Raw genomic sequence first — 25544 nt, forward strand, 5'->3', positions numbered from 1 at the left:
GCGGCGTGTGTGGGGGCTCTGGTGCAGCACTGTGAGGTAAGCGGTGGTGCGGCGTGTGTGGGGGCTCTGGTGCAGCACTGTGAGGTAAGCGATGGTGCGGTGTGTGTGGGGGCTCTGGTGCAGCACTGTGAGGTAAGCGATGGTGCGGTGTGTGTGGGGGAGTGTGTGGGGACTCTGGTGCAGCACTGTGAGGTAAGCGATGGTGCGGTGTGTGTGGGGGCTCTGGTGCAGCACTGTGAGGTAAGCGATGGTGCGGTGTGTGTGGGGGCTCTGGTGCAGCACTGTGAGGTAAGCGATGGTGCGGTGTGTGTGGGGGCTCTGGTGCAGCACTGTGAGGTAAGCGATGGTGCGGTGTGTGTGGGGGGAGTGTGTGGGGGCTCTGGTGCAGCACTGTGAGGTAAGCGATGGTGCGGTGTTGGGCGTGAGGTTCTCGCGCTCTGCGCCCGGTTCGGCCGCTGAATGAAGAAGCTGTTTCAGGTGAGCGAGAGCCCAGCCCCCCGAGATCCCAGGGCTTCCCGGTCTCCATGGAGATCGCGTTTCACTGCTCCACAGAGGCACTTCTGTCACGTCGTTACATTACATTACACGTCGTAAGAGAGGAGCTCGATTTCCCCCCGCCTTTTAGCAGCGCCACTCCCGCCAACACCCTACATCCGCTCTCCTTCTCTCTGTCTCCCTCTCTGTCTCTCTCTCTCTCTGTCTCCCTCTCTCTGTCTCCCTCTCCACCGTCCTTCTCTCTGTCTCCCTCTCTACCGTCCTTCTCTCTGTCTCCCTCTCTGTCTCTCTCTCTGTCTCCCTCTCTGTCTCCCTCTCTGTCTCTCTCTCTCTCTGTCTCCCTCTCTCTCTCCCTCTCTGTCTCTCTCAATTTCAATTTCAATTTCAAAGTGCTTTATTGGCATGACAAATATAGGCACTTGTGTTGCCAAAGCAGTGGTTATAACATACAACTATATACAGTTAATCCGTTATATTAAAAAAAAATAAAATAAAAAAAATATATACAAAAATATCAGTAAGTGATGTTAGGTGTGTGTGTGTGTGTGTGTGTGTGTCTGACTACTGTGTGTTATGTGCATGAGTGAATATTATGTGTCTGCTTGTACGTGTGTATGCTGTGTGTAAATGTGTGCATGAGGTGGTCACACATTGTCCCTCAGAGTATGGCAAGAGAACACAAATTGTGCTGCTAATATGCAGCAGCCTTTTTCTTCTCCTAATAGGTAGGGTAATCTATCGTCATTGGGTATATCATTGAATTGGGGACATTTCTGGATTATTTTTTGGTAGAATTTTTGGCGAATTTGGTCAAATTTTGTGCATTCCATTAGGAAGTGTTTTTCCGTTTCAATTTGGTTGCCTTTGCATTGTTGGCACAATCTATTTTCTTCTGGCAACCATGATTGTCTGTGCCTGCCAGTTTCTATGGCTAAGTGGTGCTCGCTGAGTCTGTACCTCGTCAAGGTGGTTCTCAGTTTTTTGTCAGTAACTGTGGTCAGGTAGTTCGCTACAGCATACTGTCTTTTTAGGGCCAAATAACATTTCATTTTACTTTGCAATTTTGTTTTAGTTTCCCAGTAGGTTATATAATTCTGTTTCAGCTGTGTTGCAATTTGGTTTATTCTAATTATGTTCGTAGTTTTGTTCTGATCCTGAGCAGGTGAGGTGTTAGTGTGTGTTAGTGTATGTGGGGAACTAAGGCTCAGGACCAGCTGAGTGAGGGGATTGTTTCCTTTGCTCAACTCTTGGTATTGCAGGGCTTTGTATTGATGTGAGTGGGGGTCACTTTGTTTTAGGTGCTTCCAAAATTTGATTGACCTTTTTTGTATTTTGATAAGTAATGGGTATTGGCCTAATTCTGCCCTGCATGCATTGTTTGTTGTGTTTCTATGTAATTTCAGGATATGTTTACAGAATTCTGCATGCAGGGTTTCAATTGGATGTTTGTCCCATTTGCCAAATTCTTGACTGATGAGTGGACCCCACACTTCACTGCCATAAAGAGCAATTGGTTCGATTACAGCTCCAAAGATTTTAAGCCAAATTCTAATTGGAATCTCTACACAAATTTGTCGTTTTATGGCGTAGAAGGCCCTGCGTGCTTTCTCCCTTAGTTCATTCACTGCAATGTTGAAGTTTCCTGTAGAACTGAACTCTCTCTCTCTCCCCCACCCTCTCGCTCACTCTCTCTCTCAACCCACGCTGCTCTGCCCTAGTTCTCAGATGGTTTGTGTCGAGTGTAGACTGGCGGGATCCGGTTTGCGCTGTGCCACAGGGCCCGGGGGAGTGGGGGCAGGTGAGGGCGGGGCTTGGGCTGGGGGCGGGGCTTCAGCACTACACTGATAGAGCGCTCCTCTCGCCAGAGAACCCGCCCTGCTGTACGTAGCACCCACACCCTCCCCCCAGCACACTGACCCCAAACAGGGATCCTCCTGAGGAGTCACTCACCTGTGCTCAGGTACGGTCTGGGGCAGGGACGCCCCGCTCTGGGACGGGGTAACGGGACGTGACCCTCTCGGTGGGGCTGCACAGCCCTTTCTAATCCACATCCATCCAGGCGGAACGTGATTGGCTGCCGCGGGTCAGCGTGTGCGCACATATGCTTCCTTATATAAGCACACCATATGGCAGCGAGACGCACATTTCACACACGCCCCCCCCCCCGTCCCCCCTCCCTTTAGGGCCCTTTGTTTCAGCAGGACAGGCTGAGCCTCCCGCACCGCCACACGCCACAGAGACGTGGCCAACTGCGTGAAGCCCCTCCCCCTCCCCCAGCCCCAGCCACTGGCACTGCACAGCTCTTATCCAGACCCATAGTTAAGGTGGTCCCTGTTAGTTATAGGGCACGTTTTAAATCTCTTATCCAGACCCATAGTTAAGACCCTCGCCCGGCCTGCAGGCTCCCCCCCCCACCCCCCCAGCTCCCCAGCCCCTCAACGCAGAGTAAGCTCAGGGAAAACACACAGCTCCTTCCCCTCTCATCCCACCATCCCTCAGGAAGGAGCTCTCTCCCTCTCATCCCAGCATCCCTCAGGAAGGAGCTCTCTCCTACAGCACGCTACAACTCGCATGACTCGCGCGCTGGGCTCAGGGTAATCAGCCACCAAAGCAGTTTCATACTCCATCTGACTGACTGACTGGTTCCCTGTGCAGCGCTGGCAGGAGCGTGGCCTGCTCTTCCTGCAGCAGCCATTTCCCTCCGCGCTTAACAGCGCTCTGTGCACGTGCTCGCACTCGGAACCCTGCGACAGCGGGCCACGGACTCTGCAAGGCCTCGCTCTGGCATTAGGGCTCAGTGGCGCAGGGTCACTGTGCACAGAGCTGGGCCAGGGACTGAAACACAACCCCCTCCCCAAAGAGGAACTCCTGCCACTTCCTCTCTGCTTCTGATTAGGAGCGAGACTGAGCCGTGCTAATCGAGCGCACTGGCCACAGCCTAAACACTCAGAAGCCTGACAGCAGAAACAGACACGACTGCAGATTCACTCAGACTTTCTGATGGGAACACTCGCCTCGGAGAGGCCCACAGCACACAGCGAGAGAAGCAGAGAGAGAGAGAGAGAAAAACCATTACACAAACGGTTTATACAATCAGTTGGCCTAGCGGTGCATACAGTCAGCCTAGTGGCACATATGCTCAGTTAGCCTAGCAGAGTATATACTCAATTAGCTTAGTGGCATATATGCTCAGTTAGCCTAGCAGAGTATATACTCAATTAGCTTAGTGGGGGATATACTCAGTTAGCCTAGCAGTGCATGTGCTCATTTAGCCTAGCTGAGTATATACTCAGTTAGCTTAGTGGGAGATATACTCAGTTAGCTGAGCATGCATACGCTCATTTAACCTGGCAGTTCATACGTTTAGTCAGCCTAGCAGTTGTGCTCAGTTAGCCTAGCAGTGTATATGCTCAGTTAGCCTAGCAGTGCATGCGCTCATTTAGCCTGGCGGTGTATATGCTCAGTTAGCCTTGCGGCGCATAAGCTCAGTTAGCTTAGCATGGTATACGCTCAGTTAGCCTAACACAGTATATACACAGTTAGCCTAGCAGAGTATATGCTCATAGCCTAACTGTGTATGCGCACAGTCAGCCTAGCTGTGTATAAGCTCAGCTAGCTTAGCACGGTTTACAGCCTAGCTGTGTACTGTACACAGGTAAACTGGGTCAGAGCTCCCTCTGTCCCCCCCCCCCCCCCAAACTCCCAGGCCTGTAACTGAACCGGATTGATCTGGCTGGCGGGGGCTCTACGATGCTGGTACTCACAGAGACGGAGACGGGACGTCCCACAGAGACCTGGTCACATCGCCCCTTCCTTTCCCCCCCCGACTCAGGCTGCTGCCAGCAAACACCACGCAAGAGCATCCCAAAACTGACAAGAACCACACCCACCGGGACCCCAACCTGGTACCCTAACAGAACCACACCCACCAGGACCCCAACCTGGTACCCTAACAGAACCACACCCACCAGGACCCCAACCTGGTACCCTAACAGAACCACACCCACCAGGACCCCAATCTGGTACCCTAACAGAACCACACCCACCAGGACCCCAACCTGGTACCCTAACAGAACCACACCAACCAGGACCCCAACCTGGTACCCTAACAGAACCGCACCCACCAGGACCCCAACCTGGTACCCTAACAGAACCCCACCCACCAGGACCCCAACCTGGTACCCTAACAGAACCACACCCTCCAGGACCCCAACCTGGTACCCTAACAGAACCTTACACTGAGCAGCACCGGCCAGTCCGGCTAATTATCTCCACCCACATTTCAAAACAAAACAGGGCTTAATAAAATACATGCAGGAATGGTATACACCCGCATGCACTTTGGCTAGTTTCCAAATGAAAAAGGTGGAAAATTGCAATATGCTACTTGGATTAAAAAAGGTGACCTATATTTGCCAATCAGGAATGAAGACGCACTGCAGTCAGCGGCTAGGAGCTCTACGGGGGGGGTAAAGGCACACCAGAGTACAGAGCAGCACCATCAAGCACCTAAACCAAGCGTTCCAAGCTTAATCTTCCCCCACAATGCATCAGTGCTTTCCTCATCACTGCAACTACCTAAGACTACACAACAGAACATGACACACTTAATAACAGGAAGGAAATACCAGGCTGTGTTTGATTCACGGTTACATAAGACAGTTACATAAGTTACGTCATCACTGACAGCCCCTCCCTAACATACACGGGGATTCCCTCTGCCACCCGTGCATACACACAGATATGGGATAAACTGCTCATACACACAGATATGGGATAAACTGCTCATACACACAGATATGGGATAAACTGCTCATACACACAGATATGGGATAAACTGCTCACACACACAGATATGGGATAAACTGCTCATACACACAGATATGGGATAAACTGCTCACACACACAGATATGGGATAAACTGCTCATACACACAGATATGGGATAAACTGCTCACACACACAGATATGGGATAAACTGCTCATACACACAGATATGGGATAAACTGCTCACACACACAGATATAGGATAAACTGCTCATACACACAGATATGGGATAAACTGCTCACACACACAGATATGGGATAAACTGCTCACACACACAGATATGGGATAAACTGCTCACACACACAGATATGGGATAAACTGCTCACACACACAGATATGGGATAAACTGCTCATACACACAGATATGGGATACACTGCTCATACACACAGATATGAGATAAAATGCTCAGACACACAGATACAGGAATAAACTGCTCATACACACAGATATGAGATAAAATGCTCAGACACACAGATACAGGAATAAACTGCTCATACACACAGATATGGGACAGACTGCTCACACACACAGATACAGGAATAAACTGCTCATACACACGGTACATGTTTATTTTTTATAAATGTGTGTTGGTACAAGTAAACAGAATAAAGGAGACACGGGACAGGGTCAAAAGCACCAAACCCACACTTCATATTTCATTCTCCTCATCTTCTGAATTCACACCAGTGGTTAAATATACACCCTCATAATAAGCACGTCATTCAACCAAACTGATCTTACCTTCAGAGAGCATCCAGAGCCAGCCAGGAAGCACATGAAAAGAAGCAAGTAACATACAATTAGCCATAAGAAAACCACTACACACCCTGCACTACACACAAAATAACACACACTGCACTACACACATTGCACTACACACCCAGCACAACACACCCTGTACTACATACAAGATAACACACCCTGTACTACACACGCTCTGCACTACACACCCTGTACTACACACAAAATAACACACCCAGCACTACACACCTGCACTACACACCCAGCACCACACCCTGTACTACACACAAAATAACACATCCTGCACTACACACCCAGCACTACACACTGTCCTAATAAACCCTGTATTACACAACCAGCACTACACACCCTTAACACACCCAGTACTACACACTGTCCGAACACACCCTGCACAACACACTGTGCTGAGCTCAATCACTGATCATTACACGCCTTCCTACTCTAACAGCTGAGTACTCCTCCACACAGGCCTGATCATTTAGTCTGTAGCGCTGCTCATTTAATTTCAGGAAGAGCAGCGTTTGGCTGCCATGGTAACTGCCAGGGGTCAGAGTCTCAGACTGTGACAGGTGGAGGGGGTGGGGCATTGACTGGATCTTGGTGGGTGAGGTACTTAACCTGAACTGTCTCAGTAAATATCCAGCTGTGTACACGGGTTGTATTTATAATGCAATCTGTGCGAGCTGCTCTAGATAAGAGCCAAATGGGGAACATGTAATGCAATGCTGCACTCAAGTGTCTTGATGCTGCCATCTAGTGGCCATAAGCTGAAAGTACACAGAAAAAAGTACTCAGAAAACAGCGCCACCTGCTGACATCACCTTGCTGCTGCACACAGCTGCTGAAGGCCCCAAAACCTTCACAGAAAGGACACTAAGGCCACCTCTTACAGCCGTGGCATAATCACAGGCGACTCGGCCTTGTCCAGTGTTCATACACACGGCTCAATGCATGCTGGGACGTTACTTTCCCAATTATTTTCGCTTCACTACTTGTACGTCCATGTCTGTAACATCGAGCAACAAACTAGACGGCCGTCTCCAGACCTCCGTTCAGCCGGCTGAACTATCACTGATTTCTCAAGACAGAGTAATAAATCTAGCAAGACTGTTGTCCCAGCAACATGACAAACGCTGTCAGGTCCATTTCTTTCTCTCAAAGCCATTATGTCATCAAAACAACTGGTGTCCTCGCTGCCAGCTGCACCTGACTGACACTGATCTCGCCTGCTCCTGATCTCACCTGACTGTTATTGATCTTACCTGTAACTGATCTCACCTGCTACTGATCTCGCCTGCTCCTGATCTCACCTGCTCCTGATCTCACCTGACTGTTATTAATCTTACCTGTTACTGATCTCGCCTGCTCCTGATCTCACCTGCCTGTTACTGATCTCATCTGCTACTGATCTCACCTGTGACTGATCTCACCTGGCTGCTTATGTGGTCTCATAAAGCATGTTTCCTGACTCACCACCAGGTGGCAGCAAACACTCCTGAGCTAATATCCCTGCTCCCCTTCACAGGGAAATGTGCTAGAACTTTTCAACAGTCATTTGGAAAAAGTGCCAGAAACTGCCATAAATGTGCTTTTTTATGATTGTGCTTCCAAATGTTGACAATATTCCTGAAAGACATTCTGTGTAGTTAGAATACAGATGAACTAAAATGCTTACAATTTAAATATTACATATTCAAAAAATAACAATGTGCACTCCTATTTGGAGTATTGTACAGACTTCAGAATGAGCTGTTCACATGGTAAAGCACAGGTTACATGGCACATGTACAATAATATTGGAACATTATGACATGTTAATGTGGCCAATGTTGTAGAAATACACCTTCATGAAATGGCACTATACCAGACATGTGTCCAGTCCCATGTGTTAATAAAGCTCCACAGAGGAACCAAGGCTGTTTGGTGTTTCGCTAGCATGAGACTCAGTCGTTCCTTGTGCTGTTTAAGTGAAACCTGAAGGAGATCAGCCTTACAGGCCACGAAAACGTCAGCGGACTGTGACATCACTTCCTGTGCGCAGGCTGTTAGTGTGGGAGCTGGGAGCTCTGGCCCTTGGGTTTACTCCATCTGAATGGGTCACAGTGCATCACTCATGAGCTTCCAAAGTAACACACTGAGCACTGCAGTGTGAAGCCAGAGAACCTCTGAAACAGAGCAGTCGGCTACTGCAGCAGAGAAGGGGTATCATTAGAACAAGAGAAATGCACTGTCCAGCTCACGCACACACTCTGTCTACAGGTATGACTCAATGCAAGCACAACACTGTTTACTTGAATAACCCTTGGTTTAGTACTAAGGAGAAACAAGCTGCTGTTTACTGTGACCTGTTAAATTTTTGAAGGCTTATATTTATGTCATGCGTTCTCATGTCTTTTTAAAATCCTTTGAAGAGCAGGTTTGGAATGTTTCAAGTCAGTGTTCCAGAACTCCACTGCTTTCAGTCACCAGCAGTGACTGTGACATCAGCGTTAGAATGTCACTTAACAACATTCTAATCACACATTACACCTTATGGTTAATGTAGGAGTGTTTCCTAAAGTACACTGGATTTATATTTTTACCGTGGTATCAGATTAGGTATAGAAAATCGTGAAATTTCAGTGGTATTGGCATCAGCATCGACTACCAACATTTTGGCATGGTGACATCCCTACCAGCAGCATTAAGCTCTTCCGGATCTCTTAAGCCTAGTTCAGACCAAAGATTTGCGACGCAACAAAACCATTTAGAATGTTGCTGAGAGGAGTTGCAGCAGAGTTGCAGTCGCCAGTTGCAGCTGGTCGTGTCGCAAATCTTTGGTCTGAACTGGGCATTAGAGTTTACTGTGGACGACCACTAGAGGGCAGCAGAGACAAGCAAACCACCCCATGAGCATGATGGCGGCATTTTGCTGAGTAAGCACTGAAGTGGCTGCTCTACAGCCCTCCCCCCCCGCCCCCCGCACACTCCCCCGCCCAACCGAAGCTCTGTGCAGGACCAGCTACGAGCCACCAAACACTGCCTGTGAAAGATCAAACTGATCAAAAAACATCTTAAAGATTGGCAGGTCAAATATTTCACATGTTTTTGAACTCTGAGGATAAGTTGAGGGTAAGCTGTAAGTCAATAAACAGTCGTGTAATGCTGGCTGTAAGAATGAAGAGACAGGACTCTGATATCGCTGTACACACACGTCCGTCAAACGCTCAATACCTTTACGCCCTTTCCCAGAAGCCTCAGGTGTAAAGGCCCTTTCCTCTGACACACAAAGCTCTAAACCACTCAGATTCCCCAACAGAAACCGGCTGCTTCAGTTCCTTAGCAAACGCTGAGGGTCAGACCAGCCCTAAGCACACAGCCCCACTCCAAGAGCTCTGAGAGAAACACAGAGACAGCAGGGTCGGGTCAAAGGTCACTGTCTGCCAGGCAGCAGCTGAAACAGGGCAGACAGGCACTGATGCAGCTGAAACAGGGCAGACACAGGCACTGATGCAGCTGAAACAGGGCAGACACAGGCACTGATGCAGCTGAAACAGGGCAGACAGGCACTGATGCAGCTGAAACAGGGCAGACACAGGCACTGATGCAGCTGAAACAGGGCAGACAGGCACTGATGCAGCTGAAACTGGGCAGACAGGCACTGATGCAGCTGAAACAGGGCAGACACAGGCACCCATGCAGCTGAAACAGGGCAGACAGGCACTGATGCAGCTGAAACAGGGCAGACACAGGCACTGATGCAGCTGAAACAGGGCAGACACAGGCACCCATGCAGCTGAAACAGGGCAGACACAGGCACCCATGCAGCTGAAACAGGGCAGACACAGGCACCCATGCAGCTGAAACAGGGCAGACACAGGCACTGATGCAGCTGAAACAGGGCAGACACAGGCACCCATGCAGCTGAAACAGGGCAGACACAGGCACCCATGCAGCTGAAACAGGGCAGACAGGCACTGATGCAGCTGAAACAGGGCAGACACAGGCACCGATGCAGCTGAAACAGGGCAGACACAGGCACCCATGCAGCTGAAACAGGGCAGACACAGGCACTGATGCAGCTGAAACAGGGCAGACACAGGCACCCATGCAGGGACGAAGCAGGAAGGAGATCTCTGCCACCGACGTGGCCCTGCGATGACGTCACTGCCCTATGTGGCCCTGCGATGATGTCACTGCCCTACATGCCCCCATGATGATGTCACTGCCCTATGTGGCCCAGTGGTGATGTCACTGCCTGATTAGGGCAAGGGAAAGTGCTGCTCAGAGATCAGGGCAGGAGAGAGACCAGCCAGAGCCAAACCCTAAGCATGTATGAAACAACCCAGCCTGTTAGTCCAGCACTACACTGGAACTGCAGCATAAAACAACCCAGCCTGTTAGTCCAGCACTACACTGGAACTGCAGCATAAAACAACCCAGCCTGTTAGTCCAGCACTACACTGGAACTGCAGCATAAAACAACCCAGCCTGTTACTCCAGCACTACACTGGAACTGCAGCTTGAAACAACCCAGCCTGTTACTCCAGCACTACACTGGAACTGCAGCATAAAACAACCCAGCCTGTTAGTCCAGCACTACACTGGAACTGCAGCATAAAACAACCCAGCCTGTTACTCCAGCACTACACTGGAACTGCAGCATAAAACAACCCAGCCCGTTAGTCCAGCACTACAATGGAACTACAGCATAAAACAACCCAGCCTGTTAGTCCAGCACTACACTGGAACTGCAGCATAAAACAACCCAGCCTGTTAGTCCAGCACTACACTGGAACTGCAGCATAAAACAACCCAGCCTGTTACTCCAGCACTACACTAAAACTGCAGCTTGAAACAACCCAGCCTGTTACTCCAGCACCACACTGGAACTGCAGCATAAAACAACCCAGCCTGTTACTCCAGCACTACACTGGAACTGTAGCTTGAAACAACCCAGCCTGTTACTCCACACATTCACTCACACACGCACGCACGCACACACAGACAGGTGCACGCGTGCATGCATGCGTAGTGTTGTTGATATAGCAGGTGCTCCCGGACTGTGTGTTGTGGTTAAGGCAGTAGCCTGAGCCGGTTCCAGTGTTTGGTAAGAGAGCCCAGCTGAGATACTTAAGTAAATATACAGAGATAAAAATAAGGGCGTTTGTTAAGCAAACTCAGTGTAACCTGACTCTACACACACATGAGCGCTGGGACGCGTCGAGCACGAGCATTCAGCATTCAGCGCCCCCGGCAGAATCAACGGCCTGTGTGGACAGGAGAGAGAGTTCCACATCAATACTGCATGACTGCCACTCATCCGGCACCAGTCACTTACAGCACAGAGAACAGGAGAGGACGGCAGTGTGTGTGTGCGTGTGTGTGCACGTGTGTGTGTGAGTGTGTGTGTGTGAGCGAGTATGTGTGCGTGAGTGCGTATGTGTGCATGTGTGTGTGTGTGCGTGCGCACGTGAGTGTGTGTGTGTGTGTGCGTGTCTGGGAGAGAGCGAGTAAATGAGTGTATGGTTTATGCATTATATGCTGATCAAAGCCTGTGGCAAGACTTACAAATTTATCAATTTCTCATTTCTAATTTGTAAATACAAAAAAATATATAAAATGAAAATTAATCAATATAATTTCTGCTTTTGGCTTTGACTAAAAGTTAAAGTTCTCCTCTGCTGAATCAATAAACAAAGGCCTTAAACTTAGGCCATGAAAAACAGGCTGGTGAGTGAGTCTCAGAGCCCAGGTGATCTGTCTCAGACTCAGGTGAGTCTCAGAGCCCAGGAGATCTGTCTCAGACTCAGGTGAGTCCTCAGAGCCCAGCTGATCTGTCTCAGACTCAGGTGAGTCTCAGAGCCCAGCTGATCTGTCTCAGATTCAGGTGAGTCTCAGAGCCCAGGTGATCTGTCTCGGACTCAGGTGAGTCTCAGAGCCCAGGAGATCTGTCTCAGACTCAGGTGAGTCTCAGAGCCCAGGAGATCTGTCTCAGACTCAGGTGAGTCTCAGAGCCCAGGAGATCTGTCTCAGACTCAGGTGAGTATAAGTGCCCAGGAGATCTGTCTCAGACTCAAATGAGTCTCAGTGCCCAGGTGATCGGTCTCAGACTCAGGTGAGTCTCAGTGCCCAGGTGATCTGTCTCAGACTCAGGTGAGTCTCAGTGCCCAGGTGATCTGTCTCAGACTCAGGTGAGTCTCAGAGCCCAGGAGATCTGTCTCAGACTCAGGTGAGTCTCAGAGCCCAGGAGTTCTGTCTCAGACTCAGGTGAGTCTCAGTGCCCAGGTGATCTGTCTCAGACTCAGGTGAGTCTCAGTGCCCAGGTGACTCGGGGCTCATTTTGGGTTTGAGAGGAGGTGGCAGCCTGGTCCAGCAGACCTCCGCCCACCCCGCTGCCTCCCTGCAACGCTGACCCATGCGGCCTCCCACAAGCCTCGGCAGGTATGCCCCTCAATTCAGCTGTCAGGAGCAGTCTCCTTAGCATCCTTCACACACGCTGCAGTGCAGCTGCCTGGGGAGCAGGTTCAGCTGATTTATCAGGCAGATTCAGCTGATTTATCAGGCAGATTCAGCAGATTAATCAGGCAGATTCAGCTGATTTATCAGGCAGATTCAGCTGATTTATCAGGCAGATTCAGCAGATTAATCAGGCAGATTCAGCTGATTTATCAGGCAGATTCAGCAGATTAATCAGGCAGATTCAGCCGATTTATCAGGCAGATTCAGCCGATTTATCAGGCAGATTCAGCTGATTTATCAGGCAGATTCAGCAGATTTATCAGGCAGACTCAGCTGATTTATCAGGCAGATTCAGCCGATTTATCAGGCAGATTCAACTGATTTATCAGGCAGATTCAGCAGATTTATCAGGCAGATTCAGCAGATTTATCAGGCAGACTCAGCTGATTTATCAGGCAGATTCAACTGATTTATCAGGCGATTCAGCAGGTTTATCAGGCAGATTCAGCAGGTTTATCAGGCGATTCAGCAGGTTTATCAGGCAGATTCAGCAGGGCACCAGCGCAGCATGTTGTCACATTACATTACGTCTATTTGGCAGACGCGTTTATCCAAAGCATGAGCGTTAGTGTGTTTGAGGCCTCAGAGAAACGGCGCTCACACACTTTACATAAGCAGCGTTTGCATAGCGCCTGGCTCCACACTGGAGGGGTGTGCAGCGAATGCAGACGATGGAGCCTCAGACAGGGCAGACGATCGGGAGATGGCGGAAGAGGACACGCGCGTCCTGACCGTGGAGCGGCGAGAGCAGTGCTGGTTTCGCGGGTTTGGACCGGGTGCCCAGGACTCAGCAGGAGAGTCGCCCATAACCAGACAGGACCCGTGTGAGGCAGGGACAGCCTCCTGAGGGGGAGGGGGTACCCCAGCGCCCAAACTCGCCAAGCTCACAGAGTCCGCCGTGCCTGCGTGTGAAAGGATCTGGGCTCACCCCTGCGTTGCGCAACACCCACCCCCGTGGCTGCGGGCTGAATTCCACAGGTACTGAACAGGTGCTGACAGTGTTATTACCTCAACGGCTTCGCCGGCGGACATGGCGGATCGTCAAGCGCATACATGCCTCTCTGAAGAGCGCCAGCCCAAACACTCCTCCCCTTCCTGCAGTTCCCCCCTCCACCAGCGGCAGGCTCAGCCAGGCTGGGGGTTTGGACCCGGACCGGGGGCAGCAGCTCAGCCAGGCTGGGGGTTTGGACCCGGACCGGGGTCAGCAGCTCAGCCAGGCTGGGGGTTTGGACCCGGACCGGGGGCAGCAGCTCAGCCAGGCTGGGGGTTTGGACCCGGCCACTATGGCCCTGTACCTGGACAGCTGTCAGTCATCCTGGCTGCATAAATAATAGCTACATATAAATATAAATATATAAATGTGCAGCTTTAGAAAATAACCTGACAACTCAATTGGGCTCCAGCTCAGAGCTCCAGAGCCGAACGCTGCTGGCGTAGGACAGTCCCGGAGGCGCACCGAGAGCCGCGGCCACAGAACCAGGGTCTGGACCGCCCCCCGCGGTCGCTATGGCAGCCGGCTGGCCTGAGACAGTGCGGCTAAGCGGAACCGGTAGGTGGAGGGGGACAGACAGGCCTCCAAAAAACACACAAACCATTTAACTACTATCCCCTCCGAGAGACACAGCAGAATAAAAACACTCCACCAAACGGCATGTTTAAGGGTGTTAATGACCATCCAATACAAGCCAGTTATTGGCCGCTGAACAACACAGCAAATCATTATCAAAAAATCCACTGGCAAATGCTTTCAGGGAGGGACTATGGCAACAAGCACATAAGTAATGACCAGTAACTGCAGCAATGAGAAAGCCCACGATTCCCCTACAGATACATCTGGTAAATGGTAAATGGATTTATATAGCGCTTTAATCCAAAGCGCTTTAAAATTGATGCCTCTCATTCACCCATTCATACACCAACGGTGAAAGTCTGCCATGCCAGGTACCAATCAGCTCGTTGGGGTTAGGTGTCTTGCTCAGGGACACTTCAACATGCTCAGGGCGGGGGGATCGAACCAGCAACCCTCCGACTGCCAGACAACCGCTCTTACCTCGTGAGCTATGTCGCCCCTCCTGAGCTATGTCGCCCCTCCTGAGCTATGTCGCCCCTCCTGAGCTATGTCGCCCCTCCTGAGCTATGTCGCCCCTCCTGAGCTATGTCGCCCCACATCTCAAATGAAACTGTTCAGAAACAGGCAAATGAAGAGGCCCGGTGGGCTGAATACTGCTCCTCCCGTACAGCTGGAACCGGCTATAACGGAGAGGCCACAGCATTCAAATAGAGCTGCACGTGTGCACACGTCACCTGCACCGCTGTGTCACACAGTCATTTTAATGTACCCTACATACACTGAGTTTGCATTCATACCAGTAATAACAGCCTCACGTGCCAGTCTTAAAACTTTACAAGCAGTACTACGTCCCCCAGAGAGCTAGGTTCCCAAACGGGGCCTGAGCCAGCTCGCTAAGCTATTCATGCTTAATGAAAGGGTTTTACCCACAAAGAATGTAACAAGCCAGACTCTGTTCTGTTCAAAGCAATTGCCACCCCAACCAATGGCATTAATCTGGATTGTACAACCAAACTATGCTTACATTAAAGACAGTAGCCTACGCTTGCTTTTAAGACAGTTGCCCAGGTTCACCTTTAAGACAGTACCCTAGGCTTTCTTTTAAGGCAGTAGCATAGGATTACTTTTAAGAAAGGGCAGAGTGGTACCTGCTTTAATGTATCTTGCAGGACACTAATGTTCTTCCAAAATTGCTCCATCACCAACAAAACACGATCCTGGGTGTATGTAGAGAATGCAGGAAGAATACTTATTAAAAAGGGAAAGATTTTCCGCATGGTAGATATTTCCCTGTAGAAACAGAAAGTGCGATTTAACTTAAGGATCTAACGGGACTTCTTACCACAGGACATAGTCGAGGGGCATATCTCATCAAGTTGCAATCTTCACAGATGGTCCCACTCCAGACAGCTTAAGTTCATAAAGACAAGAGACACGTGAGGTGGAAAAGACTGAGAGGCGTGTTTTAAATTCATAGTGCATAACAATGTTTAGCTGGCTGCCAATATTCAACTTTAGCAAACTGAGCAGGACATGAGTTGGACTATCCTGGATATCCAGAGTCTACTCGTATGTCAGCCGGTTCTGAGAGGACAACCTCACCTGAGCGACAAAGACCCCAGGACCCGACACCGGCACTCCCCAGGGCCCGACACCGGCACTCCCCAGGGCCCAACACCGGCACTCCCCAGGGCCCGACACCGGCACTCCCCAGGGCCCGACACCGGCACTCCCCAGGACAGCGCTAAACTGGTTCTGACTGCGTCAGAGGCCCAGCGTTCAGTCACGGACCCACCGTTCAGTATCTAACTACCTGGGAACATAGGTATTCAAAGACCTCACTGAACAAGAACTAACAAAGCTGAAGTAAGGAATTCAACAGGTTTCATTCCTGGGCTACCTAACAGAGTACAGGCAAGGAAGGACCAAAACACAGCCTAACAGAGTACAGGTAGGGGAAGACCAAAACACAATCTAACAGAGTACAGGCAAGGAAGGACCAAAACACAGTCTAACAGAGTACAGGCAAGGAAGGACCAAAACACAGTCTAACAGAGTACAGGTAGGGGCAGACCAAAACACAGCCTAACACAGTACAGGTAGGGGAGGACCAAAACACAGTCTAACAGAGTACAGACTGGGGAGGACCAGAACACAGTCTAACAGAGTACAGACTGGGGAGGACCAAAATACTGTCTAACAGAGTACAACCTGGGGAGGACCAAAACACAGTCTAACAGAGTACAGGTTGGAGAGGACCAAAACACAGTCTAACAGTGTACAAACTGGGGAGGGCCAAAACACCTTCTAACCGAGTACAAACTGGGGAGGGCCAAAACACTTTCTAACCGAGTACAGGCTGGGGTGGACCAAAACACAGTCCAACAGAGTACAGGCAGGGGAGGACCAAAAAGCAGTCTAACAGAGCACAGACTGAGGAGGACCAAAAAACATCTCCCGAATCCTTTCGGAGCGGAAGGTCGACAGAGGACAGTGAGGAAGCATCTGGGGACAGGCCAAACGGGGGGTACAGGGTGACCCCAGACCCAGTCCAGCGTGAACACGGCTATCCGTGGCACTGGCTAAAGCATACAGTCTCAGTCATCAGAGCCTCCTCTGTGAAAAGCAGCTCGGTTGAGAGGGCTGGAAGTGCTTCTGAAGCAGAGCTGCAGAAATCAATGTCGGACTATTCTGCATTCCCAGCGAGACCAGCAGAGCCCATCTGTGATGCACGGGATCCATTAGTCCCCTAATTAGTCTGTTTGAAGGATGAGTTGATGGGGGAGGGGCAGGAGCACAATATCACACACAAGACCCACAAGAACCCCTCCTACCCCCACCACTTGCAACATTCCACCCAAGGGACTTTGCCTGAAAGCGGACCGTACCATGGACCAATGGGGGGGGGGGGGGCGGTGGCTGTCAAAAAATATTAGAAGTTCGAAAACTATTCAAAAATCTTTTTTTTTTTTTTTTTTAAGTTCGAACCTAAATTTGAGCATTCGAATATTAGTTTTGGATCCCGCGTTTTGTAATTAACATGAATACATAGGCTTTAATTTCATCATGTTCATGCACGCAAAGTTCACTTCCTGTGCTAACGTTACTTCCTCTGTCAACAAAAAACGTTCTGCCCTGGATCCAGAGCAAGTGGATCGTCTGGTTTTCCTTGCCAATAACCTCCGGTGATAATTTCAGCTCCATGGACACCTAATGTTACTGGTCAGCTAGCCTCGCGAGCCAGTCTCTTTTTTCACTTCGTTCAACAGATCTGGTCAGCTAACAATTTAGGCTAAATAATGTTCCCATGACAGGCTATGTTTCCTTTCTGTTCTGAAGATTTTGATAAAATTGGATGATGAAAGAAGTTAAACAAACTAAACAGAGTAAGTAATTTATGTTGTTTTAGTACAGGTATTAGCCGTTTGAATAGTTTTTGTGTTAAATAAACAAGGATTGCCTATAAACAATCATTTCCCTATTATTGTGATTAATAAATGCCGAGTTGTGGCAAATTACATCCATGAGAAAGTGCTTCATTCATTTATGCATTAGGCTATAGAAACTGCAGGGGGCTCATTTATAAAATGAACTTGTGTGCATACGCGAAGTGAAGACCTGACGTGGAGCCACAATCGTTTCCACGGTCAAATCGAGGCATGTTGAAATTTTATAAATCACTACTTTGACATGATTTTATTCTGTGCGTGTGCGTGACTGCAGGCGTGTGCGTGAGAGTGACTGCAGGCGTGAGCCTGACTGCAGGCGTGTGCGTGAGAGTGACTGCAGGCGTGAGCGTGACTGCAGGCGTGTGCGTGTGCGTGACTGCAGGCGTGTGCGTGAGAGTGACTGCAGGCGTGAGCGTGACTGCAGGCGTGTGCGTGAGAGAGCATGCATGCTACACACCGGAGACACACAGGTGCACAAATTAGCGCTCTGTCACACCACAGCACACGGCTGCCACCAACCCACAGAGGAGAGTCCTGGCCTCTCCCGCATCTACAGCTCCCCCCCCAGCCCCCCTGTCCCCCCTGCCCCCCAGCCCCAGAACACCCCCCCGCCCCCAGGCCTGCCCCCACACAGCCCCTTACATAAAGTCAGCGTTTACACACTGGGCTGTGCATGACGCCTGTGGAGGAGGAGCCCAGAGAAAACACCATTAATCACGCCCCCCCCCCCCCCCCCCATCCCCACAGCTGCGTGTTTAAGTGAGCTGTCAGCGATGAAGAAACAGGAACTACCTGGAACAGCCAGAGCCGTGGACCGTCACCAAACACTGCACAAGAACACACATCAGCCTCCTCCGCTCCAGCCATGAAAATACCTCCAGCCAGGGACACAGAGACGCTGTGGAAACACATATTCCTGCAGCACCTACAGCACCTACAATACCTACAGATGTGCAGCACCTACAATACCTACAGATCTGCAGCACCTACAATACCTACAGCACCTACAGATCTGCAGCACCTACAATACCTACAGATCTGCAGCACCTGCAAAACCTACAGCACCTACAGCTGCAGCACAACTCTCCCACAGTAATCAAGCTGTTCTGCCTTTTCCACACTAAGGGCAGAGAAACGTAACCTTATGCACTGCAATGTTCTTTAATGTTCTGCCTTCTGCAGAGAAAACAAAAAAGGCCCCATGAGTCCAACTGAACCCCAGTTCCATAGGCGGGTTCTGCAGGTTCAGAAAGGCCCATCGTCCCGAGCAACACATGGAGCTGCAGACCCCCTGAACCCAAACGAGCCCTGCACAGGATCCAGCCTGCTTGGCTGCGCTCCGGTTCATGAGTCAGCAGCACTGCATCTGCCACAGTGCCCCCCCCCAACCCCCCACAGTCCCATTTACACGTGATGTCATTTCGGAGTTGAGACAAATTGGACCATGTGGTTGCAGAAGGCCACGTAGCGCACAGTACAACACTCAAAGTGTCCCTCCCACATTAGTGCACAATTCACACTCAAAGTGTCCCTCCCACATTAGTGCACAATTCACACTCAAAGAGTCCCTCCCACATTAGTGCACAATACACACTCAGAGAATGGTCCACATTAGTGCACACTACACGTTCAAGGAGTCCCTCCCACATTAGCACACACTACACGCTCAGAGTCCTGCACAAATTAGCACACACTACACACTCTCAGAGTCCTGCACACATTAGTGCACACTACACACTCAGAGTCCTGCACACATCAGTGCACACTACACTCTCAGAGTCCTGCACAAATTAGTGCACACTACACACTCAGAGTCCTGCACACATTAGTGCACACTACACTCTCAGAGTCCTGCACACATTAGTGCACACTACACTCTCAGAGTCCTGCACAAATTAGTGCACACTACACACTCAGAGTCCTGCCCACATTAGCCACATCCCTGTGGTAAACGCTCACATGATCTTGGCCGCTGTCTTAGTTTCAGCAGCGCTATGATCAGAAGTTGCAAGCTTTCAGTTTCAGTGGTCATATATTAATCATGCTCTGGTCTCTGAACACGCGTATTACACTTGGGGAATACTCCTTATTAGTACATAAAGGGATCGTCAATACATATCTGAGCAGTTCAGGAGAAGGGGTACTACAGCTTACAAATACTCTCACCAGCTCAACCCCTTTCAAACTCTGATTTAAACACCAAACTATTATTATATCCCATCCAGCCACTCAGAGCAACGAGCTGTTTACCATTTGATTAACTGATATAAATGTCCGTTTTACGGTCTGTTCTGTTCGGGCAGGTGAAAAGCACTTTTTCTACTTGATGTTTTGAGCCGTAGCGTAATTTACGGAAACTTGCGTCTTCTCTCAGGTGAGGAACTCAAACGCTCGTCAGCTGCGGGGCGGGTCAGCTGCAGAACCGGCCCTTAGAGAGACCGCCCCGCCCCAAAGCCCTGCCGTGGAACGCAGGAAGTCTACGGCCCGAGTGAGACCCAGGGCCGGGCCCAGAGGAACTCAGGGCTCAGTGTACGACCTGCCGCAGTTCATTAAAAAACTGATTAAAATTCCTCCACCAGCTAGCTCAAAGCCAGCATTACCGCAGATTAAGACGGCATTCTGCTGCTGTGCTGCTCTCTTTGACCACCAAAAGTCCATTCAAACATGTCACAGGCCTTTAACAGAACACAACACCAGCGTTCACACAGCTGCCAGCTCACTCTTACTGCTGAGACCAGCTGCCAGCTCACTCTTACCACTGAGACCAGCTGCCAGCTCACTCTTACCACTGAGGCACACAGCTGCCAGCTCACTCTTACCGCTGAGACACACAGCTGCCAGCTCACGCTGACCGCTGAGACACACAGCTGCCAGCTCACTCTTACCGCTGAGGCACACAGCTGCCAGCTCACTCTTACCGCTGAGGCACACAGCTGCCAGCTCACTCTTACCGCTGAGACCAGCTGCCACCTCACTCTTACCGCTGAGACACACAGCTGGCAGCTTCCTCTTACCGCTGAGACACACAGCTGCCAGCTCACTCTTACCACTGAAACACACCAGCGTTCACACAGCTGGATGGGCAATGATGAGGACAGTGCTACAGTCAGGCTACCGACCGTGACCAGGGAGCTGCAGTGTGCTGCCGGGGCACTAGGCAGCACACGCACAGCAGAGGGTTTGGAGTGGGACAGAGACCCCACACCGTTAGGGTTCAGAGGAAGAGTCGTTCCCTTCACTGGGCTAACGTGCGCCACGGGGGTTCGGCCTGATACTGTCAAGACAAACCAAAAATCAGCACCAGCCTCCAAAGATATGCGCCAACATCGCTGGTGACCAATCAGCGACCGGCTGGGCCAGCCCGCCACCGTCCGTGACATCACGCATAAACAACATAAGCACAAGGTCATTTCTGCACAGACCAGTACAGTTTTACACAAATACTACTCAGAAAAAGTACACCTTTAGATTATCAAGTGAATACATTATCGAGCCTTATTCATTTAAATAAAATAAGAACAGCATCTGTAATAAAAAGTGTGGTAGCCTATGTTTCTGCCTTTGGGACCCTGCAAGTGTTTGAGGAAGGGGAAAAGGAATTTGGATGCCCCACTGACAGGCTCCATTGCGCCGGGGCAGTAATGTGATATAAACACTTCCTCTGATCTTCACGGGGGCACGCTTGGGGCGACCCCTGTCTATATTTAGAAGCCCATCACTGGACAGCTCAGATCCTGACCCGTTCGGAAACACTGACTTCAAAGCAACTGCCGGCTAAAATAACCCAGTGAGTGACTGGGGCCTCAAGCAGAGAACAGCAACCAGAAGCGTTCCTGAGCCGTGTGTGTGCGTTAGCATCAGCATCAGGGCCCTTACCTGAGCTGTGTGCTTTAGCGTCAGGGCCCTTACCTGAGCTGTGTGCTTTAGAGTCAGGGCCCTTACCTGAGCTGTGTGCTTTAGAGTCAGGGCCCTTACCTGAGCTGTGTGCTTTAGAGTCAGGGCCCTTACCTGAGCTGTGTGCTTTAGAGTCAGGGCCCTTACCTGAGCTGTGTGCTTTAGAGTCAGGGCCCTTACCTGAGCTGTGTGCTTTAGAGTCAGGGCCCTTACCTGAGCTGTGTGCTTTAGAGTCAGGGCCCTTAGCTGAGCTGTGTGCTTTAGCGTCAGGGCCCTTACCTGATCTGTATGTACGTTAGCATTAGCGTTAGGGCCCTTACCTGATCTGTATGTACGTTAGTATTAGCGTTAGGGCCCTTACCTGATCTGTATGTACGTTAGTATTAGCGTTAGGGCCCTTACCTGATCTGTATGTACGTTAGCATTAGCGTTAGGGCCCTTACCTGATCTGTATGTACATTAGCATTAGGGCCCTTACCTGATCTGTATGTATGTTAGCGTCAGAGCCCTTACCTGAGCTGTGTGTGTTAGCGTTAGCATCAGAGCCCTTACCTGCCCTCCTCTCCATCCATAGGAAGGCTCTTCAGGGGGAAGAGGCCGGCTGACCCGGGTAAGGCGCTGGCGCTGTCCTCGGGCGCCAGGGAGACGGCGTGTTCGGAGGATGCCAGCTTGGGCAGGGAGAACAGGGCCGGGTGCTGGAAGAGCAGCCGCTGGGCGTCCTGCAGCTGGGAGGCGGTAAAGGAGGGCAGGCTGGCGTACAGGGCGCTGGCGGGGGGCAGCGGGCCGGCGCGGGGCCGGGGGTCGGCCGCGGGACGGGGAGCCGCGCTGAGCGGGGCCTGGCTGGGGGCGACCGCAGCGGGAGGCGGCGGCTCCGGGGGGTGCTGCTGGGGGGGCGTCTGAGTCAGGTCCGGTACGTTGCCAGGCAACATCGGTGGAAGAGCGACGCCCTGTGCATGGGGGAGGGGCTGAGCCACGGCAGGGGGCACACAGCCAGGCGCGGGGGGCAGCAGGTGGGATGTCCCGGAGGCAGCGGGTTGGACGACAGGCAGGTGATGCGCAAAGTCGGGGGGCAAGCCGCCCCCCTGGGTGACGGGCAGGACGAGCGCGGGATTGGCTGGGGGGGGTGCTGCAGGCTGCTGGGCAGCAGGGTACCCCACCTGCACTGGAGCCGGCTGCAGGCCCTGGGGGTAGCTCACGGGCTGGGGGTGCCCGGGGCCAGGGGAGGGAGCCGCGCCAGGCTGCTGGAGCGAGGTCATGACTTCCTGGGGCGGGGCTAAGGTCGGGGGCGGGCCGGGGGCGGAGACCTGGCCGTAGTCCTGTGCGGGGGGGCCGCCCGTCTCCCCGCTGCCCACGCTCTCGCTGTAGTGGCTGAGCGTGCTGACAATGCTGCCGCTGGCGCTCTCTGGCTCCGAGCACGGCGTGGCGTCGGGGGGCGGGGCAGGGGGCGGGGCCACGGCGCTCTCCTTGTCGTAGAACTCCGTGCACGTCCAGCGGCCTTTCCGGAAGGGCTCAGAGCTGGAGTCCAGCTTCACCACCCTGAAACGGGAGCCAGCGGCCATGGGGGCCTGCGATGGGGTCGGGCCAGGGGGGGCGCCCGTCGCCCCAATCTGACCCCCACCCGCTGGGCCCGTCACACCGGAGCTGGCGGTTGGCATGGCAACACTGGCACTCACTGTCCCACCCGACTGCGGTATTGGGGTGGTGTTTTGGCTGCCGTTCCCTGGCACGGGGGTCATGGGGCTGGGAGAGAGGCCACCACTGCTGCTGGAGCTGCTGGTCCTCCCCAGGCCAGAGCTCACCGCGCTCACACTTCCAGCACTGGGATTCGCCGCGCTAACATTCGCCCCCACAGCCGCTCCGGCGGGGGCCCCTGGGGGCTGGGTCATGGGTCCGGCTCCGCCCACAGCACAAGCATTCTCCAAAACGGCCCCTGCGCCCGCAGGTAAGGTCTGGGCACCGCTGGGCAAAGCTCCAGAGGTGCAGGGGAGGGTAGCAGGAACGCTAGCACCCCCCACTGGCACCCCAGAGCCAGCAACGGGAGGGGGTCCTGCCCCGGAGTGGGGGGTGGGCACTTGGTGGTGACGGCCATGGTGGTGGTGGTGGTGATGGTGGTGAGGCACAGTCCCGTTCACCATGGCGTTGTGCGTTGGCGGTGGGGCCAGGGGGTGCGGGGGCTGATTGGGGGAGATGGTGCCGGGGGTCTCTGCATCGTGTAAATTACTGAGGGTCTCTTCTGAAGAACTCCTCTCCGGCAGGTCAGTGGCCCGGGACAGCGACACGTCCAGGATCTCGGATGAGGACAGATCCTCCGTGTGGGACTCGTCCAGATCGTCATAACTCTCCGTGTCTTCCGCGATGCTATTGTTGGTGCTGACAGAGATCTGCGCTGGCGTTACACTGGTAATCTGAAAGCCACTCTTCTTCTTAATCTGAGCTCCAGTCGGGGGCAGATTCGCCGGCTGCAGCTGGGACTGGGGTAGCAGGTTAAGACTGTGGGGAGGGTGCTGGGGGCCCGGAGAGGAGGACCCGGCCGGGGGCGGGGGCTGCATCATCACGGGAGACTGGTAATCATCAGTCGGGACAAGATTATTGCCCATGCTCGTACTTGCCACTGTTGTCAACGCGGAGACACCGGTACCGGGGTTGCTACCTCTTCTCGTAAATATTGCCGGGTGCGCCATCTTCCTAGAGCCAGCCGAATCTCCTGCAGAGTCCGGATGATGCATTTTGTAAATTTCCAGGGGTAGTTTCTGACTGAGTTGTAAATACAAGTGACAGCGCAGCTGTTATCGCGGAACCAGGGCTGGCAGCCGGTACCGTTTGCCAAAATATAACACCACCACCACAAAAATTCACAAATCGCTTCGGATATGAACGTAAGCCTCCGCCATTCAACTTTTTTTTTGAAGGTATCCCCTACAATACGACGCCGAATAGCCGTCTGAGAGCCCGCAGTACTTGCAAACGAAGCTCGTCAGTTAGCTAGCTAACAGTTAGCTCCAGGCGCGCTTGTTCTTGCAAGTGGTCTAAACAGAGTCCGACATTTCTTCACCTTAAATATTTCTATTCAAGCTCTGTTGCAAATAACCTTACAACACAAAAACTGCTAATAACACAAATCCGCCGCTAGTGCACCAAGAGACCACCTCCATCACTGCCAGGCGTTGAGTCGCATTATTTTAAAAAAAACGCAAACTTACTAGCTAAATGAATTTAAACAGTCTGCGGGCGATGTGCAGATGTTCTAGGTCAAACGGCTCCTTTAGTTTATGGTACAGATAGTTTAATCCATTCCGTTATATTTATGCTTTAATCCAATGTTTGCTGTATCACCCTCTTCGCTTGAGCTCTCACCCAGCCACCGTCTTGTGGTGTTGCCAGCGAGCTGTGACGAGACGAAGGGGGAGGGAGGGCTCGCTAACATGGCGACGGCGCATGCTCATTGGCATCGCTGAGCAGCCAGACATAAAGCCAGTCTGAAAGGGGAGTGGAGCCGAACAAAAGCAAGAATCGGCGGAGGAAACGGAAAATGCCGAGAGGCAGTGACGATGGCAGACGGATTTAAACGAGTCCCCGACGAAACTTGCCGATTTCAAACAGCAGCGGTCGACATTGATTTCACGAGTCTTACAGCACAGTACGTCGATATGGTGAAATGTGCAGCTTGTACGTTGCGATCTGTTTACAGATTTTCAGATGTCATTTTAAATGGCACATAAAACTGGGAGTGTTCCATTGCAATGCTGAATCGTTAACACAATTCATAATTTAATCTGTGCTAACTGCGGATAATGGGCGTTGTCCGTAGTCGCACCTCCACATTGACGTTGGTGTAATATTGTTAGTGCTGTCAGAATGATTATCTAAAGTTAAATTAACGTTCAGGCATTTAAAGAAAAGCGACTTGTAAAACGTGTTAGTGCATTTAACGTTAACGACTTGACAAAATCATTTTACATTTGACGCAGTTTGCTAATTATATTGGTGTAATATCATGTTAGTATGATAAATTATCCTTGTTTTCTATAAGCTAGTAGGCTATACC

At 51.5% G+C, this 25544-nt stretch overlaps 1 protein-coding gene across 6 annotated transcripts in view; it reads right to left on the reverse strand.

Moving 5' to 3' along the window:
* LOC118214141 (TSC22 domain family protein 1-like) overlaps window positions 1-24885 on the reverse strand; it is a 39733-nt gene extending 14848 nt beyond the window's left edge. The window contains exons 1-4 of one of the 6 annotated variants that reach the window (XR_004762588.1): window positions 22052-24885; window positions 15759-15969; window positions 15499-15566; window positions 15324-15373 (exon numbers count right to left, since the gene is read on the reverse strand). Coding sequence is in view for 2 of the 6 variants with exons in the window: in XM_035393765.1 (XP_035249656.1) it covers window positions 6061-6064; window positions 22052-24225 (2178 nt within the window). In the remaining 4 variants the exon portion in view is untranslated. Of the gene's footprint in view, window positions 1-5737; window positions 6153-15304; window positions 15374-15498; window positions 15567-15758; window positions 15970-22051 lie in introns of those variants that run through there. The other 5 variants (XR_004762587.1, XM_035393765.1, XM_035393764.1 and 2 more) reach the window with 5 other exon arrangements.
* Between the last annotated feature and the right edge of the window lie 659 nt (window positions 24886-25544).

This window comes from Anguilla anguilla, chromosome 15 (genome assembly GCF_013347855.1).
Source record: "Anguilla anguilla isolate fAngAng1 chromosome 15, fAngAng1.pri, whole genome shotgun sequence".
Taxonomy (NCBI): Eukaryota; Metazoa; Chordata; class Actinopteri; order Anguilliformes; family Anguillidae; genus Anguilla; species Anguilla anguilla.